This window comes from Arvicola amphibius, chromosome 9 (assembly GCF_903992535.2).
Source record: "Arvicola amphibius chromosome 9, mArvAmp1.2, whole genome shotgun sequence".
Lineage (NCBI taxonomy): Eukaryota > Metazoa > Chordata > Mammalia > Rodentia > Cricetidae > Arvicola > Arvicola amphibius.
In genome coordinates this window covers 8,187,821-8,205,849 of record NC_052055.2, presented here as the reverse complement: position 1 = coordinate 8,205,849, position 18,029 = coordinate 8,187,821, and the positions used below count along the sequence as shown (strand labels likewise).

General features: G+C 37.3%; 1 protein-coding gene across 3 annotated transcripts in view; it reads left to right on the top strand.

Annotated features, from left to right (window-relative positions):
* Positions 1 to 13,990, top strand: part of Rspo2 (R-spondin 2) — a 135,332-nt gene extending 121,342 nt beyond the window's left edge. For all 3 annotated transcript variants that reach the window (XM_038342957.1, XM_038342956.1, XM_038342955.1), the window contains one exon: positions 12,977 to 13,990. In XM_038342957.1, the coding sequence (XP_038198885.1) occupies positions 12,977 to 13,092 (116 nt within the window). In that variant the 3' untranslated portion in view covers positions 13,093 to 13,990. The remainder of the gene's footprint in view (positions 1 to 12,976) is intronic.
* The last annotated feature ends 4,039 nt before the right edge of the window (positions 13,991 to 18,029 follow it).

Sequence of the window (18,029 nt, the reverse complement as noted above, 5' to 3'; positions counted from 1 at the left end):
AACAAATTCGCAGAAGGACCGAAGGAGCGAACGGCTGACTGGTAAAGGCTTTTCATGGTTGTGATCTGGCAGTGACATTTCTCATAGAAATCACTAAGAGGAATAGTGTCGTCTTTTGTTTGTAATGAAAGATGACAGCTACATCTGTGTAGAGTGACTTTTCAAGGTTGTAAGTCTAGGTGAGAGAGAAAGAATCTAAAACCTGTGCTTGCAGCCTGGTCCTGCTGCCAGTTAGGTGGAGGAAGATGGCTAGGGCATCCAGACGTTTGGTGCCTCACTTTGCTGGCCGTCCAATGTACCCTGTGGAGCTGAACCTGAGCAACACGTCTGAAATGTCAGTTGTTGCCTCTTGACTTGCATCCTTGCAGCTAAGTAACTGTGACTGGAAGGCTGGGAGGCCAACTAGGTCAGAGTTCTGTGTCAGCCATCACCATCAACCATCAGATTTTATTCTGAATGTTAATCCTCGGTGCACCACGTGAAAGAGAAGCTGCTGATCTTGTTTAGTTTTGAGTTCTTGTAAACTAGAGATAAAAGATTGGTTCTTTGCTGTAATGTGTATTCTTTCCCATAAAATATCAACTCCAGTCTGGCATCAGCACTATTTCCCTCCTAAATGGATGTATATTAGGATCATCTTAATAGTTCTTTTCTCTTGTTCACAGACAGCTTTTTGACAGAATAGTAATTATATTTTTGCATGTGCTGCATTTGGGTCTTGTTACTGTCTTGGGAAAACTTGAGCCTTAAACTGAGGTTGAGATTTAAGAAGTAAGAACTGTAAAGCTCCCCTGTACAATTAATAACAACAATAACAAAACAGAACAACACACAAATACTTCTCCAATAGTCTTAGAATAAAAGCAAACTACTGCCCCCTTGTGGTGGAAGTATATATTCCTCACCCAAGAACTTTGCCCTTTACAATGAACATAAAGTATTTATGAAAAGCATTTTTTTTAGCCATTTCTCCTTGCTCATTCTTCCCTATCGTTAAATAAAGAGAATCAATTTTGAACATTTTTTCCTCTCTCCGTGAGGTATATATGAGAATTTAGTTACCTGGAGTGGTAAGTATCACAAGGAACAGAGCCGGATTCCATTCCTGTCGCTTCAGTGTTGACCATATTGCATTAGGTACATGTTACAGCTTGGAACTATCATATTGGTCCTACAAAAATCATACAACAAAAGGACATGCTTGTAGCTATAAACCCAGAAACGCTGGAAATACCAAATACAGGAAACGTTAGCAGTAGCATAATTCACATAGGAGTGAGTGCTTTGGGGATCTAACAGTTTTCTGCTTCTACCATTTGAATGTCAAACAAGATCTTTAAAACAAGACAGGTAATGGATCACCTGTCTGATATAAGGGCCAAAGAGGCCACTTTAATGTTGTCTTTATCGAGTAAAAGCTGGCACGGAGATAGTGACACATATGTAGTAAGCAACTCCTCTCCTTCAGGTCCCAGGGCTTAGTGAATTCATTCTTCTAAGCTGGCAAAAGTCCTAAGTTTTCCAGATTCCGGAATCCTGAATAATTTTCATGGTCGTATGGTTAGAGAAGTCTGTCGCATCCATCATGATTGATTTGGGCGATTGTCTTTAACACTTGCGGCATGAGAAGAGAAGCTACTGGAAAGTTACATGCGGTTTGTATGCAGATTTTGTTAGTACTGCTTTCTATTTAAAACCAGAGTTTTCCTATTTTTACTCCCTGCCACTTTCAGGTACACATACAATGTGTACATTTAGCCCCCACTTCCTTTTATTTTTTTTTTATTTTGAGATCATAGTGTAATTACATCATTTCCTCCCTCTGCAAGTTTGACCCATATACCTCTCCTTGCTTTCTTTCAAATTCATAGCTCTTCTTTCATTGTTGTTGCACATGCATGCATGTGCACACACATGCGCACACACACACATGCACACACACCTATTACTTAGTTCGTATGATGCTACTTGTATGTATGCTTTCAGGGTTGACCCTTTGGTATTATATAACAAACTGGTGTTCTTTCCCTGTGGGAGACTATTTCTCCATGACTGCGTGCACCCTTAGTGTTTGGCCATGCTGCTCATTTTTGTGCTTCATAGGTGCCATAGCTGGGTGGGACTGTTGCTTGCTTCTCCTTTGGAAGCTTGCATGGTGTCTCCTGATACCAGGAAAGCTAGTCCTCAGAGAAGAGATGTTAGATCAGCTATAACACAGTAGTCTCTGAGCCACATCTCTGAAGTGCCTGACGTCTTCAGAAATAGAGACTTACCTTCTACCTGTCATGGAGCAACCACGGTTACCAGCAACAGCCTGGAATGTTTTGGGAAACTCTTGGCTAACTCTGACCCACAATTCAAAAGAGGGTTTCTCATGCCTGGTATCAGAATTTGGATGGTCTTGATTCTTGGAGGAAGCCCAGTCATCCCAGATGGGAGAAAATTTATTTAAACTATGTATGTCTTTATACACCGACTTACATATGTTATAGGTATTTTTAGGTAGATTATACTGTGGTTTGTTTTGGTTTTTCCAGACATCCTTACTTTTGCCTCCCTCCCTCCTTCTTCTGTATTTGTCTCTCTTTCTAACTTAGTATCCTCCCCCTTTCCTGATTTTCCAGATCAGATAATCTCTAGCCTGATTGGTCTCCTCTACTCTCGCAGTGGTCACTTTTGATGGCCTTGTTTCTGCAGTTACTCTAGTATATATATACTGACATCTGAATATGTAGAGCTAAGAGCCTCAGATGAGAGAATGAAACGTTTGTCTTTCTGAGTCTGGATTACTTCAGTCAATGTTATGTTTTTTAATTCCATCTATTAACCTGCAGATTCCATTTTTCTTTTATCTTAATTGTATTCCACAATGTAGATGTGCTACAATTTCAGAATTCATTCGTCCATTGTAGGGCATTTAAATTGTTTCCATTTCCTACCTATTGTGAATGAGCAGCAGTGAGCATGGGTTGAGCATGTATCTGTGGAGTAGGGTGTTGAGTCCTTTGGCTGTATCCCAAAGACTGATATAACTGGGTCATATGGTAGGTAGATTTATTTTTATCATTTTGAGAATTCTCCACATGATTTCCATAGTGGGTAGACCAGTTTGCAATCTGACCAAGTGAATGAAGATCATGCTTAGTAACTGCTCCTGGTGTTCCTGTCAGGACACCTTTTCTTCTTTATTTCCATCCCACCCTCTGGTTGAGACTGAAGGTTTAAATACCTTGAAGCCATTGTTCTCCCATCTTATTCTTTCATAGACACAAAGGTCTATAATTCAAAGAACAAGCTACCCCAATATGTTCCCAAATTATATTCTGGCCTTGACCTTGCTCCCAATGTCTATATTTATAACCAACTGCTGACTTGCTGTGTCCACTTAGCTACCTAATACCATTTCAAGTTCAGCAAATGAAAAGTAGACTCATTTGTTGCCAATTCTGTCCCATAAATATTGTTATTTCTTGTTTGTCAACTTTTTGCCCTAATTCTTCAGCAGATAGGGCCCAATGGGAAGTTCTTTCCTACCCCTGTACCAGGCGGGGCACTGGCTTGTTTTCCTGCAGCAGTTCTGGGCAATTTAGGTTTCACATTGAATTCTCTGATCCAGTTGAAGTCAGTGGAAGGTGAGAACTATTCATCCTCATGTGGACCTCCAGTTTTCCCACCTCCATTTGCTGAAGATGGTTATTTTTTCTTCAGAGTGTATTTCTGTTGTCTCTGTCTAAAACTAAATGTCTAGAGATGTGTGTGCACATACATGGCTCTTGGCTTTGTTCCACCAGTCTACACAATCTACATGTCTGTTTTTGTGCCTGTACCATGTTGTTTTCATGACTAGAACTCTGTACTTTGTCTTGAATTGTAGAATGGTTATCCTGTTAGCATTATTACTTATACTAGGGATTATTTTGGCCATCGAGGGTGTGATGTGCATCCATATGAATTTTAGAATAGTTGTTTCTATTTAGATGAAGAATGAAATTTTTTTAAATTGGGATTGCATTGAATCTGTAGAAAGCTTTTGATAAAATGTTTAATTTTGCAATACTAATTTGATCAACCTATGAGTACAGGATATCTTTCTATCATCTAGTTACCAGAATCTAGTGTTTTACTCTCTTTCTTTCTTCAGAGGTCTAATTTTTTTATTGTAAAGTTCCTTCACCTCTTTGATTAGGTTTATTCCTATATATTTTATTCTTTGAGGCTATCGTGAATAGAGATGTATCTATGATTTTTCTCTGTATGATTGGTTCATGCTATTCATATGTGTAAATTGATTCCAGATCCTGCTATATTTCTGAATTTGTTTATAGTGTTTAGAAGTTTTCTAGTAGAATTTCTGGGATTCCTGCTGTATAATGTCACCTACAAAAAGGGATAGTTTGGTTTATTCATTTCCTATTTGGTTCCCTTCAATTTTCTTCTCTTGCCTTATTGCTCCAGCTAGCACATCAAGCACAGTGTCAAAAAGGAGTAGGCATAGTGGACAGCCCTTTCTCATTCTGACTCTGATGAGATTGCTTCTAGATTTTCACCATTCTGGGTGATGTTGGATGTAGGTTCCTCAAATATAGCCTTTATTATGTTGTGGAATGTTCCCTCAGTTCTATATTTTCTGGAGCTTTTTATCATGAAGGCATGTTGAATTTTGTCAAGGGCTTTTTCTTCATCGATGGCTATGATCTTGTTTTTTCCTTCTTTAACTCCATGTATGTAGCTTATTACATTTATTGACTCATGTATGCAAAACTATCTCAATTTCAAGGATGCAGCCAACTTGCTTATGCTGGATAATCTTTTTGGTGTATATCTGTATTTTAGTTATAAGTATTTTATTGAGCAGTTTTGTATCTGTATTCATCAGTGAAATTGGTCTGTAGCTTTCTTTTGTGTTGTATCTTTGCCTGGTTTTAGCATTAGTGATAGTGGCTTCTTAAAAGGGTGTTGGAAGTGCTCCTTTCTATTTTTGAAAGTTTAAGAAGGACTGCCTGTCTGACCTCTTGAAAGTCTGACAGAATTCTGCTGTGACCTTGTACTTAATTCATGGGAGAGATTTTTATTGCAATTTGGTCTCCTCATTTATTATAGATTTGTTTAGGATATTCTTCTTTTCTTGTTTTAGTTTTGGTGGTTTGACTGAATCTAGAAATTTATCCACTTCTTTTAAGTTTTCCAGCTTAACCGAGTTCAGGTTTTTAAAGTATTCTCTTACAACATTCTGAATTCCTTTGGGTTTGTTGTGATGTTTCCCTGATCATCTATGAATCTGTTCATTTGAGTCCTCTCTTTCTTTTAGTTACTTGGACCAAGAATTCATTAAGCTTGTTCATCTTCTCAAAGAACCAGCTCTTAGATTTGTTGATTTTTTTGTATTTTTCTTTGTTTCTATTTGTTTTTCTGCTCTGATTTTTATTACTTCTTGCTGATAATTGAATTTGGATTTGATTTGTTCTTCTTTTCCCAAATTTTTAAGTTGCTTCATTAAATTATTTATTTGTGTTCTCCCTGACATTTAATGTAGTCACTTAGAACTATACATTTCTCCTGGAGTCTTTCAATACCACCCCATGGATTTGTTGGGGTTTTTTGTTTGTTTGTTTTTGTTTTTTTGTTTTTGTTTTTGTTTTTCGAGACAGGGTTTCCCTGTAGTTTCTAGAGCCTGTCCTGGAACTAGCTCTTGTAGACCAGGCTGGCCTCGAACTCAGAGATCCGCCTGCCTCTGCCTCCCGAGTGCTGGGAATAAAGGCATGTGCCACCACTGCCCGGCTCTTGTGTTTTGTTTAGTTCCAGATTTTCTTATTTCTTTTTTAACCCATTCATCACTTAGTACCAAGTGTTTAATCTGCATGAGTGAGTATTTACTAGCAATTTGTTTACTGTTTGAAAATATGTTAGGACATCATATGCATACAATAAAGGCAATCTTCATTTGCTATTTAAGTTTTATTTAATTATGGTCAGATATGATAACCTGAGTTATTTTCATCCTTATGAATTTGTGATATATTTTAGAAAAGGTTCCATGTTTTATGAGTAGAATGTATCTTTTTTGCTGGTTGGGCTGAATATTCTAGAGATATCTGTTAAGAGCATGTTATCTTTGATATTATTTGTTCTGATGTTTACTTTGTTTACTTTTGTCCATATGTTCTGTGTTAGAGAAAGTATAGTATGGAAAGCACCTACTATTAATGGGCATATGTTAACTTTTGTCTTTAATTCCGTAAGAATACTTTTATGAAATTGTGTGCACTAGAATTTGGTACATATATATTTAGGATAGCAGTTCCATCTTGGTTAACTGTTTCCTTGACTAAAATGGAATGTTCCCCTTTATCTGTTCCTATTAGCTTTAGTTTGAAATTTATTTTGTCTGCTTTTAGGATGGCGAAACCAGCTTGCTTCCTTGTTCCATTAGATTGGTGTGCTTCCTATTGTCCACTCTTGTATTTTAATGTGGTGCCTATTTTTAAATCTAAGTTGCATTTCTTGTAGACAACAGATGTAGGGATTTTGTTTCTTGACCTGTTTAGCCAGTCTGTGATTTTGATTGGAGAATGCAGGCCATTAATATTTAAAGTTATTATTGAAATGTGTTTGTCGATTGCAGTCATTCCATTGTTGATATTTGGTGGTGTTTGTGCTCTCAGAGGTACTCTGTGGTTTAGGAATTATAACTTTTCTTTTATTTCCACAGTGTCTTGGCTATGCTTATTCCCCTCTTAGGTCTTCCTGTATTTTGTTTTGGCTTGATTTGTTGAATACATTTTTTTTTTAGATTGTTTGTTATCATAGAAAGTTTTTCTTTCTCCTTCAATTATGGTAGATAGTTTTGCTGGGTATTAGTTTAGGTTGGCGCTCACAGTCTTTTGGAGCTTGGAACGCATTGTTCTAGGCTCTTCTAACTTCTAAAGTTTCCACTGAGAAACTAGTTGTTATTCTGAAAGGTTTCCCTTTATATGTGACTTGCATTTTTTTTCTCTTGCAGCTATCTGTACCTGTCTTGTTTTGTACACTTAGTGCTTTAACTATGATATGCCGTGGGCATCTATCTTCTTTTCTAATCTTGTCCTTTGGGTGCTCTGTAATTAAGATATGATTGCATCATTTTTCCCTGTCCTTCCTCTTTTCAATCTCCCTTATAACCCAGCCTGTGACACCCTTAACTTTCTTTCAAGTGGTGGTTGCCTTTTCTTTGTTATTGTTTCATGTACAGAAGTTTAAAGCATCAGCTCTGTAGAAGTGAAGTCACTAAGTGATTACCTGGAAGCTTTTTCGGTCTATCCTTAGAAATTCAAGATCTCCAATAAACTCTAAATGGGTGGCTTTAATAACCTTGAACCAAACAAGTGAATGTTACCATTGATATTATCCTTTACCTCCTCTGCCTCTGACCCCAAGATCATATAAATAAGAGTATATATGCAGGAAAATTTCAAAGAGAGGGACTTTAAATTTTTTCACTATGGATAAGTATGTGAGGTGATATGTTAATTAACTTGATTTAGTCATTTTAGAAGTTGAAAATATGTTAGAACATCATGCATACAATAAAGATGATCTTCACTTCCCATTTAAAATAGTAACTATGAGCTCTTAAGACAGACTGTGGTAGGTACAAGATTGCTCATTATATTTGCCAACTTACATATCTTTCTAGACGAAACAATGAGAAAGCTGGCACCTTATTAATTAGCCATTTTAATATCTAAGGGGTTGAAGTCATTTATTTATTCATAAGCATTTATATCTTATATCCAATTATATGTGATCATTCTATGAATGTATTTACTTATGTTCATAATAAGAGTATTTTATGTTAAGGAATTTTTCTTAGACTCATTAATGATACATTTTGGGGACATGCAATAGTATTACTCTTAGAAATGGGTTTAACTGATGTAGTCTTAAATTTTTAAATGTACCAGTTTTGATGCAAGGATATTTATTGCTTCAATAGTCATAAAAAAGAGGTCATGAAAATTCATACTAGGACATTGAGGTAATTTACTGTTTGTCATTATCATAGTAAACATCTCCATGCATAAAACTTTGCCCAAGGTTAGACTATTTTCCCAATAGATTTCTAGTTGAGAGTCAGAAGTTATGAATATTGCCAGATGACTTTGTAGAAAGGCTGTATTTGAGTTATATTTCTGTTATGCATCTGATGTTTACCTCTCCATATTCTTAACATATTTAAGGATTTTTACTTATAAGGATCCTGCATCAACACCTCTTTTTATTTGGCAATTTTAATTGTTAAATATATTTTAAGCCATTTTTATTTTCTTTATGAACTATATTTAAGTCTTTTGTATATTTTTATATGAACTTTAAAATATTTAAAGAACCAATTGGCCTCATTCCACAGCATCATTCATCACTCTTAAAAAATAAATTTCTCTTGCTAATCATTCTTTTATAAACTCAGCTTGCCAGTATGAGCAATAGAAATCACCAGCGTGCCGTTCATTGTCTGCGGTCCAGGCCTCTCAGATGTCTTACTGTCCTGCCTCCAGACACCTTCTGAGGTTTAGTAGGACAGGCGTCTAATTGACTTTACATCCTTCAGTGGTAGTTGCTTGAAAGATTTCATGAATTCACAAAGTCCTTGAATGACACAAACCTCAAAATTTGCATTTTGTTTATAAGTGATTATTTTTGCATAGTTGTAGCTATAACAATAGTTATACTTAATTATAGTTAGTTACATTTGTCATAATGCAGATTTTTCCCATTCTCATGTATATGGATGGACATTTATGTCATATATATGTTTAATATATATATATAATGTTACACGCACATGTACACATGCATATGCAGACACAGAGAAGTTTTCTATTTTATAATTACAGTTGTTTTATTTTCACCCTTTACTTTACCTCTGTTTTATTTATTCTTAGACAGCTTTTCTTTGGACAGACAGTAGTCAGTTTGAAGACCCTGGCGACCTCTGTGCCTTACTGAAAGAAGTACAAGAACCATTGCTGCAGTAATGTAGAGATTCTTACTGACGTCTAACGAAAAGAAAATGATTGAGATTGAGAGTTTGTGGAAGACTGAAATAGTGAAACCAGTAGATTCACTGTTTCTAGATCTTGTAATTTGTGACTCTTCCTCTTATTTTGCTTCACAATCACGTACCTTGTTGTGAATGTAATAGACGGAATCCACAGCTAAGAGTTAGGAATATTTCCACAAGCATTTTCTCCCCTTTCACTGTAGAAGAATGAATAGCATATCTTTTTGGACCATTTCCAAATGTGTGTAAAGATTATGTTGCTTAGCGTGTGGTTTTGATAATACCTTTCTAGTTTTGTTCATTTTAATAATTTGTTTTCCGTTCATCTTAGCAGCATCTTAGCATGGTTTCTCATGTAGCATTTCATAACTCTCTGATGAACAATGACCGTAGATGTAGAAATGAGGACTCACAATGCAGTGTTTTATCATACACATCAATTACAATACCCAGATTCGTTCTTCTTTGATGTAGCTTTTCTCCATTACATCACATCAGTTTCCTTAAAGACTGTAACATACAGGCAGTGCATCATGGTGCACCCATAGTCTGGTTCTCAGTAGATCTGTTCTGCAGAGTATGCTATTTTACCCTGAACAGATTCATGCTGTAGCAATGGGTCAAGGCCACTGTGTTCTCAAAGCAGCCAAGATAATGATGTGCAGAATTTGTCAGTTAGAGTTGCATATGTTGGAGGTTGCCAAACTCATAAATCCCAACCTTCTTTTCTGTTCTTGTGTAGTAAAGAGTCTGAGCCTTCCCTTATTAATAAGGAGGAAGAAAGTTAAATCTGTTGGATTTCTCTTAGGGTAACAAGTATTATTCATGCCTTTATGTCTGCATAAATATGTTGCATAAAAATGTACAATGATGCAAAGTACAGAAGTCATTCTCCAACTTTTATATAAAGCCATATGGATACATGAAAATATCTAGATATAGAAAAATTAAGTGGGAACAAAAATTAGCACATTTATGTCCAATAAAAATGAGCAAATAGATAAGAACAGGATTAGATGTTTCCTTGTTTGAACCTAATTCATTAATGTCTGAAAATTTTAATTTTGAAGAAAATGTGTGTAGAATCATTTCTATAATTTCTCTTTTAATATATTTCTATTATTTTAAGTTGAGCATAAAGTCAGAACCATCTACTGTGGACCACAAAATATTTTCAGTTAATTTAGTCCTGTTTGTGGTCAGATTTTGGCTTACTGTCTTAATTCTTTGGTATTTGCAATATATTTAATATCAGAAATGGTACTGGCCTGAAACAAAACCAGCCAACCAGTTTACCAAACAGTGGCAAAGAGTTTATGTTCACCAGTCTTCATATGAAAATAATTAGGGTTATCACTGTGTCCCCAAATCATTGTCAGTTGGAACTTGTCATCAAAGAAATAACCATACAAGTTGAAAAAATATTTCATAGTTCTCAGAAGCATCACTGAGTAAGCCTATGATACCAAGAGTTTCATGCAAATGTCGGTAACCGCTGCATTATAAAGCCAAGACCATCTGATACTGATGCTTTTGTCAGAATAGTTATTAGATGACTGATAATGACAAAATTAGCTGTCTTCAAAGTGTAACTATGCATGGTTCACAAACATCCATAACTCAAGCTCACATCTTTTGGAGCCCGGGTCATGGATAGTTGTGAGCCACCATGGGAACTGAACTCAGGTCCTATGTAAGAAGAGCAAGTTCTCTTGACCACCGAGCCCTCTCTCCAGCCTCATCTAGTTTATTTTATAGTACCTTCTCTACATGAAGATTTTTAATTGTGAGGGCCAGAGGCTGTCTTTAACATTTTCAGTCTAGGAGAACAAGTTTAAGCAAGAAATGCTAGTTTTCTTCTTTATTCGCTTAATTTCAATTGACTCTTAAGAGAGATGCCAAGATTTAGATAAAGGAATGGTAAACTAAATGAAGTTTTAAAATACAGTCAGCAATGATTGTTTTGAGCTTCAGATATTTGTTTGTTTAGGAACTATGTAGAACCGAGAAATCTTTGTAAAACTTTGTAATTAACACTTCTCTTTAAATGTGCCATTTTCTCTTAAGTTCTTTGTACTCATCAGACCTGTCTTCATTGGAGATAATGGACCTACGTAGTTATAACTTCACAGCTGCTTGGATTAATGATGTCTTGGACTAGGGTTTCATTGGGTAGGATTAACTATGTTTAAAGATGGCAAAATGCCATTATAACATTAATGCCAAATTTTAATGAGAACCAAAAGTTAACTTCAAGGACCTTTATAATTTAATATGGGGGCATGATCATGTTCTCATTATTTTAATGTAGTGTCTATTAAAATAAGTTTATCTTCTTCTTTGAGATTTTTATTTTAACCCAGGCATCACTTGTTGAATGTTGATTGTGTTCCTACCATTTTGCTGGGCTATTGAGAAGTAAAACCACTTCCCTTCCTCAACCTGAACAGTGACCATATGATCAGAAATCTGAAAGAATGGGAAATACTTCCCTTAACTTAGGAAACTTAAGTGTTCTCTTTGGTTTCCTAAGACATGTATCTCCTTTATCTCTTGCTTAATTTTTTAAAAAAATTATTTCATGTGTATGAGTGTTTTATTCTGCATGGATGTATGTGTACTGTGTGTTTACCACATGTGGAGGTCATTGTGAGCCACCATGGGAACTGAACTCAGTTCCTCTGCAAGAGCAGCAAGTTCTCCTAACCACTGAGCCATCTCTTTAGCTCCATCTAGTTTATTTTAAATTAGCTACCTTTTCCATTTTGGGGTTGTAATGAAAAGGATTAGGGCACTGAATTTCATATGTATAGGAAAATTGAAGATCATTGGGTGGATGCTTAGCTAAATGCTCCATCAATACAGATTGCTTTGGTATCTGATTGCTTAAGCCTAAAGAAGTAGAATGTGCGTTTTGTATGAAACTAGAAGTAGGGCAGGTAGCAGATATTTGGTAATTGGATTTTTTCTAGAGCAGTCCTTCTGTGATGGACGTATATAGTGATGACTTCTAGTAAAATGTAACATTTATGAAGTTCCCTTTTTTTTCCTAAATGTGTCACTTTTCTATATGAAAACAATGAACCAAACCCGAGTGCTTCCAGTTTCTTTTTTTGTAATCTTGTGTATACATGTATGTAAAGAAATGTTGAGACCTTCTAAAGTATAAAATACAAATCCCAGCCAGAAGATGGAAGAAAGAAAAGACGGCATAGGAGAAATTGTATCCAATAGCCCCTGATGGAGAAGAATCTCAAGTATTCAGTTTGTGGTTCATGCTTCCTAGTGGCTAAGGAGAGAAATAGAAAGAACTTGGTGTAGTTTTCTGATAGTAAAACACTTGTTGGAACAAGGAAGCCTTGGTAATTTGGATAAGAACTGATGAAACCGGAAGAGTTTTTTTTTTTTTTTAATAGAAAAAAATTAGCACACATAGTTGTTTCATTCATTGGTCTGTAGAGAATCTGGTGGGGACAGTGTCAAAAATAAGACCCACACTCCTGAAGAAGGGAGTTTGAAACTTCTGGTATATTTACCATAGAGAGAAGTTTATTTTCTTCTCACTGACAGACATGTGGAGCAGTAGAAAGAGGCACAGGTGGCTACTAAAGTTAGCATTTTTAAAAGCAGGAGAATAAAAATGAAATTTTTGTTGCACAACGATATTTGTAAGACTGATCCGGCTTCTATTTAAATATGCCAGTTCCCTGTAACAGGAAGATCTGTCTCTGTCCTGGACAGCATATCCAATTTAGGAAATTATTATTATTTCATCAAAATTAATGTGAACAGTTTTCCTTTTGAGGCTGCCTTTCGCGTAGGTGATGTTTTCCAGATGGGCTTTGGACAAAATTCTTAATGTTTTGTATTCTCCTTCTTTGAGAAAGGAACTTGTCTGACATCCTCGGTTTTCCCTCTTTCTTTATCCCATCCTAGGGAAGAGAACACCAAAGGCCAAGGAGAAGAAAAACAAGAAGAAAAGGAGGAAGTTGACCGAAAGAGCCCAAGAGCAGCACAGCGTCTTTCTAGCAACAGACAGAGCTAACCAATAAAATACAGGCAATAGCTGGGGAATTTTGAGGGGGATTTTGTTGTTGCTGTTGTTTATATTGCAAAAGTGCACAAAGCTACTCTCCAGTCCACACTGGTGGACAGCGTTCCTGCTGCTCCGGCCAGTATCCGTTTTCAGTAACATTGCGAAGGGAAGTGCCCAAGCATGGTCTCTGGGTTATTTATGCTTTGATTTGAATCTGGAGCCTTGTAATAGCAGGAGCTTGTTGACCTCATCAGTGGGAGCTGTTGCATGTACACTCCTGTGATTTGTCCTAAGAATTGGCCCCGGGCACGGTGAACCTGCAGGAGGCATGCGGCTGTAGATCATCACCGGGGAATGCACCTGTGCCTCCTTTCCTGCAAGAAAATGCAGAAACGGGCAAGCGCTGTTCACTCATGACTTTTGTTTCTCGCGTTGAGCATCGTCAAAGACAAGTGTGAGTGGAAATAAAGCGAAGCGTCACCACCCAGCGTTCCCATCAGTGGTGACTTTAAAATGATCTTGCGATGAGACTGCTTTTAGCTAGGGGTATTCTGTGGAAATTCCTGCTAGATTTCAGCCTTGTGCTGACATGTACACATTCTGCTGAGCTATCTGCAAAGCTCCATACTGTATATTTATGCTTTTTGTGTGTAACCAGTCATACCTGATGAATAAGATGTCACTTTGTTTCTAATGGTTCCTATCCATGGTCTGGTACATGACTGTTCTAACTGTTCTAGTTTTGAATATTGACAAATGTTTTGTTGCCATTTGGTTTCTTCTGTTTGTATTATTTTTTGATGGGGGTGGGGTGGGCTTGTTTCTAATTGTAAGTTTAGGATAAGCTAGTTTGTACATAGAGTCAAATGACTGAAGTCAGAATTTCAATGCAGATAGAACTTCCCAAGTTTGTATCACACGTATGCACACACATGCGTGCACACACGCACGCACACACACACACACACACACACACACACACACACAGAGTAAGCAGCATGGAGCATCTTGCCATCAGAAGCCCAACTAACTCTTTCTGAGTTCAGAAGGTAGACTTAGGAAACACAGCTGAAAACAAGAAGACTTCTGTGCAGTTACATGTATTTATTACACAATTCCCAGTTTCATTTTTTTTCAAACTTAAAGTAACTCATGACAATCAATTATAGGTCAGCTGGGAAAATTCTTGGGTCACTGGAGTCACTGGGGAAGCTGCTATCATGAAACCACCCAGAAAATGAAGGAGAAGATGAGGGCTTCCCACAGCTGAAAGTCACATTGCTCATTTCTCCATTGAGCCAGAATGCCTTACACGAGAATGAAGAACATGACGGAGGTCACCCAGCCAACCCACACAGTGGTGATGTCAAAAACATCATTGTCCCCTTGGGTCAATCAGTCCTTTGATTTATGAATTGGCAGGCTCTAAGTGCATTATCTTCTTTGCTGATCCAGGAGAAACTTAGAACAAACGAAGTTGTAGAGTTTTGAGGAAACAGCCAAAGCAAGGTAAAGCCTTTTCCTCACCTTGCGTTGGTAAAACTACCTCTTCAGCATTTTGTTGAGTCAGAAACATCTTTCTGATCTGTATAGATGTCATAAGCTTCATTATGAAAATATTGATGCAAGATAAGCCATATATGAATGTTGTATTCAACCTTAGGGCTTGCACTTAATCCTAAAGTGTTCCCATCCCTTCATGTCTATTCCCACTGTATTCCTATTTACTAAGTGGGGAGGGGTCTCCTTAATATCATACTTCATTGTTAATAAGTCAATGCTTGTTATGTTTCTGGGCTGTTGTTTTTGTGCATTAAAAACTCAAAAGTTGCTTTTGGACTGCTTATTTTTGCTTTAATAGTACAATTACAGGGAAGTGCAATGCTTTACCAACACCACTGCCTGCTTGTGACCCATAAAAACATGAGAGAATATATTGATAACAGTGTTTAGAATACTCATTTCACTAGAAATTATTGCAGAGTAATAGAAAATGGGATTTTCTGACCTAGACTGCCTAAGTTCCAATCTAGCCTAAGTAGCCCGAGAGAAATTATTAACTCTCCCTGGGTTCTTACCTACCTGGAGGGCATTAAGAGATGTACTAGGTGATTAAAGGAATGCATTAAGAGATGCAATACACCCTGGTCCCCTTCTCCTATCTCTACTCCTCTCCCACCCTCCCACTCTCCCCCCATTCTACCAATTTACTAAAGGAGATCTCATCTACTTCCCCTTCCTGGGGAGACCCCTGTATGTCTCTTTTAGGGCTCTTCTTGTTTTCTATCTTCTCTGAGGTTGTGGATTGTAGGCTGGTTATCCTTTGTTTTATGTCTAATATCCACTTATGTGTGAGTACATACTGTGTAGTATCTTTCTGTGTTTGGGTTACCTCACTCACGATAGATTTTTCTAGTAGCATCCCTTTGCCTGCAAATTTCAAGATGCCAATAAATATTGGGCAGGTCGAGTTGGGTAAAGGACCTAGAGGGAGAGCAAGGAAAGAGATACCTTGAAAGAGGGAGCCATTGTGGCATTAGGGAGAAACCAGGCACTAGGGAAACTCCTAGGACACCACAAGGATGACTGCAGCTAAAAATCTAAGCAATAGTGGAGAGGGTCCCTAAACTGCCCTTCCCCTGTAGTCAGATTGATGACTACCTTAATAGTCATCATAGAACCTTCATCCAGTAACTAATGGAAGCAGATGCAGAGATCCACAGCTAAGCACTGGACCGAATTCCTGGAGTCCAGTTATAGTGAGGGAGGAACGATGTTATGAGCAAAGGGGCCAAGACCATGATGGGGATATCCACAGAAAACAACTGACTTGCGCTAGTGGGAGCTCACTGACTCCAGACTGACAGCTTGGGAAGCAGCATATGACCAAACTAGGCCCTCTGAAAGTGGGTGAAAGTTCTGTAGCTTGGGCAGTTTGTGGTGCTATTAGCAGTGAAACCAGTGTTTATCCCTAGCATGATCTGGCTCATTGGAGCCCATTCTCCACAGAGGAATACCTTGCTCCACCTACATACAGGAGGGAGGGCCTTAGTTGGTCCTGCCTCTAATGATGTGACAGACTTTGTTGACTCCCCATGGGAGGCCTCACCTTCTCTGAGGAGTGGATGGGGGTGGGGTGGGAAGAAGGAGGGCAGAGTGGGATGAAAAGAGGGAGAGGGAACTGGGATTGTTATGTAAAATAAGATTGTTTTAAAAAATAAAGAGAATACTACAGCCCTCTATATCTGCAATATATGCATTATATAGTTAACTGTGTATCACAAATATTTGAAAAAACATTACATTTTATCCATACTGAATGTTTACTTTTTATCATTTCCTAAATATATTTAGCAACATTTAAAGATAACACTTACTCATATTAGGTATTTTTGATATTTTTAGTGTATGGGAAGTTTGTACACATAGTAAATTATGTGTAAATATAACACAACTTGCAACATGAGCATCTTTGGATTTAGGTGTCTGCAAGAGCCTCTTGGAACTAATGTCATAAGGAAACCAAGACATCCTTGTACACATTGAGTTAAGAAGCTGATGATATATAGTGTTATCACTATAGTAGATTATTAAGCATTATACCAGTTGTTACCTATTATTTCTCCCATTGATTATTTAAGATTCTATTAACAAAATAGAACCTAATTTGTCCATTGGTAGAGAATTTTGCTAGCATCCATAGTATTCTAGTTTCCATCTCTAATACTGCAAATAAATAGTTGAATAAACATATATGAAAGTATCAGACAGTTTCAATCTATTGAGTCACTCCTAGATGTTGATTAAGTTTTATTCTTATGGGCATTTATTTATACCCACTTATTTCTGAGTTTCCTTGTCAAAGCATATATAAATCTAAAACTGAATTCATTACTATTTTGAATGAAACTCGATATTTTATATGGACTCTAATATCAAGGAAATATTAATTACACACTCCAATGAGTTACCAAGACAAGACAGAGTGGAGCAATAGCACTATTATGCTTAGGGTGAAGAGGATTTGAGGGGCTCCTCTGTCTATAGCTATGTTCTCAACTATAGGTTTAAGTTTAAGGATGGGGCTTGATATCTAGACTTAGGAAATTCCTCCTTTTCCTCAAATCCTCTTCACCCTAAGCATAATAGTGGCTTGGTGCTATTGCTCCAGTCTGTCTTGTCTGGGGTACAGAACTTCTTAAGCTGGCCTCTCGTAATGGTAGTATATTTTCATTATAAACATTTGGCCTCCATTTCTCTCTTAGCGTGACTAAAAATGTGTATGGACTGTGTGTCGTTCAAGAGTAAAATCCTGTAGACAATGTTTGCTGTGCCTTTGTTCTCTGGGTGACTTACTAGTACCATGTGATAATTTCCAGACTGAAGTTTGGTAACATTATGAGTTCCTTTGCGGTGGAGACAGTAGACCATATGTCAATGGCAGGGATGTCAAGGAAAAATCATTATAGGTGTACTTGGGCATGAAACCTAAATAATGAACATATGACTTTCAAAAGAACAGCCTAAGTAATGGAAGACACTAGTATAATGGTCTTGAGGAACAAACAAGATGAGGATGGTCGGAGTGAAGAAGAAGGAAAAGATGATAAAAGTATCGTAGGAGGAAGGTGGAACGAACAGGAAGACAGGAATAGAGAAGACTCAGGAGAGAAGTGTGCTCTGATTTCTGTACACTGTTCTCCAAGTCTTCTGTGTGAAAGGTAGATTTTTAGAGGTAAGGCATGGAGACAAATTAGTAGGTCACTGCATTAACCTGATGAGAACTTATACATGATTGGTGAGTTGATAGTATCAGAGTAAAAGAGGAGGAGGGATTGCGTGTAGGGGCTACAGGAGTTGGATAGGAGAAAAAGGAAGACATGGAGACAAGATGATGTTTAGGTCTCTTGTTCCGAATAACAATATTTATGAAACAGAACTGGCAATAAATGA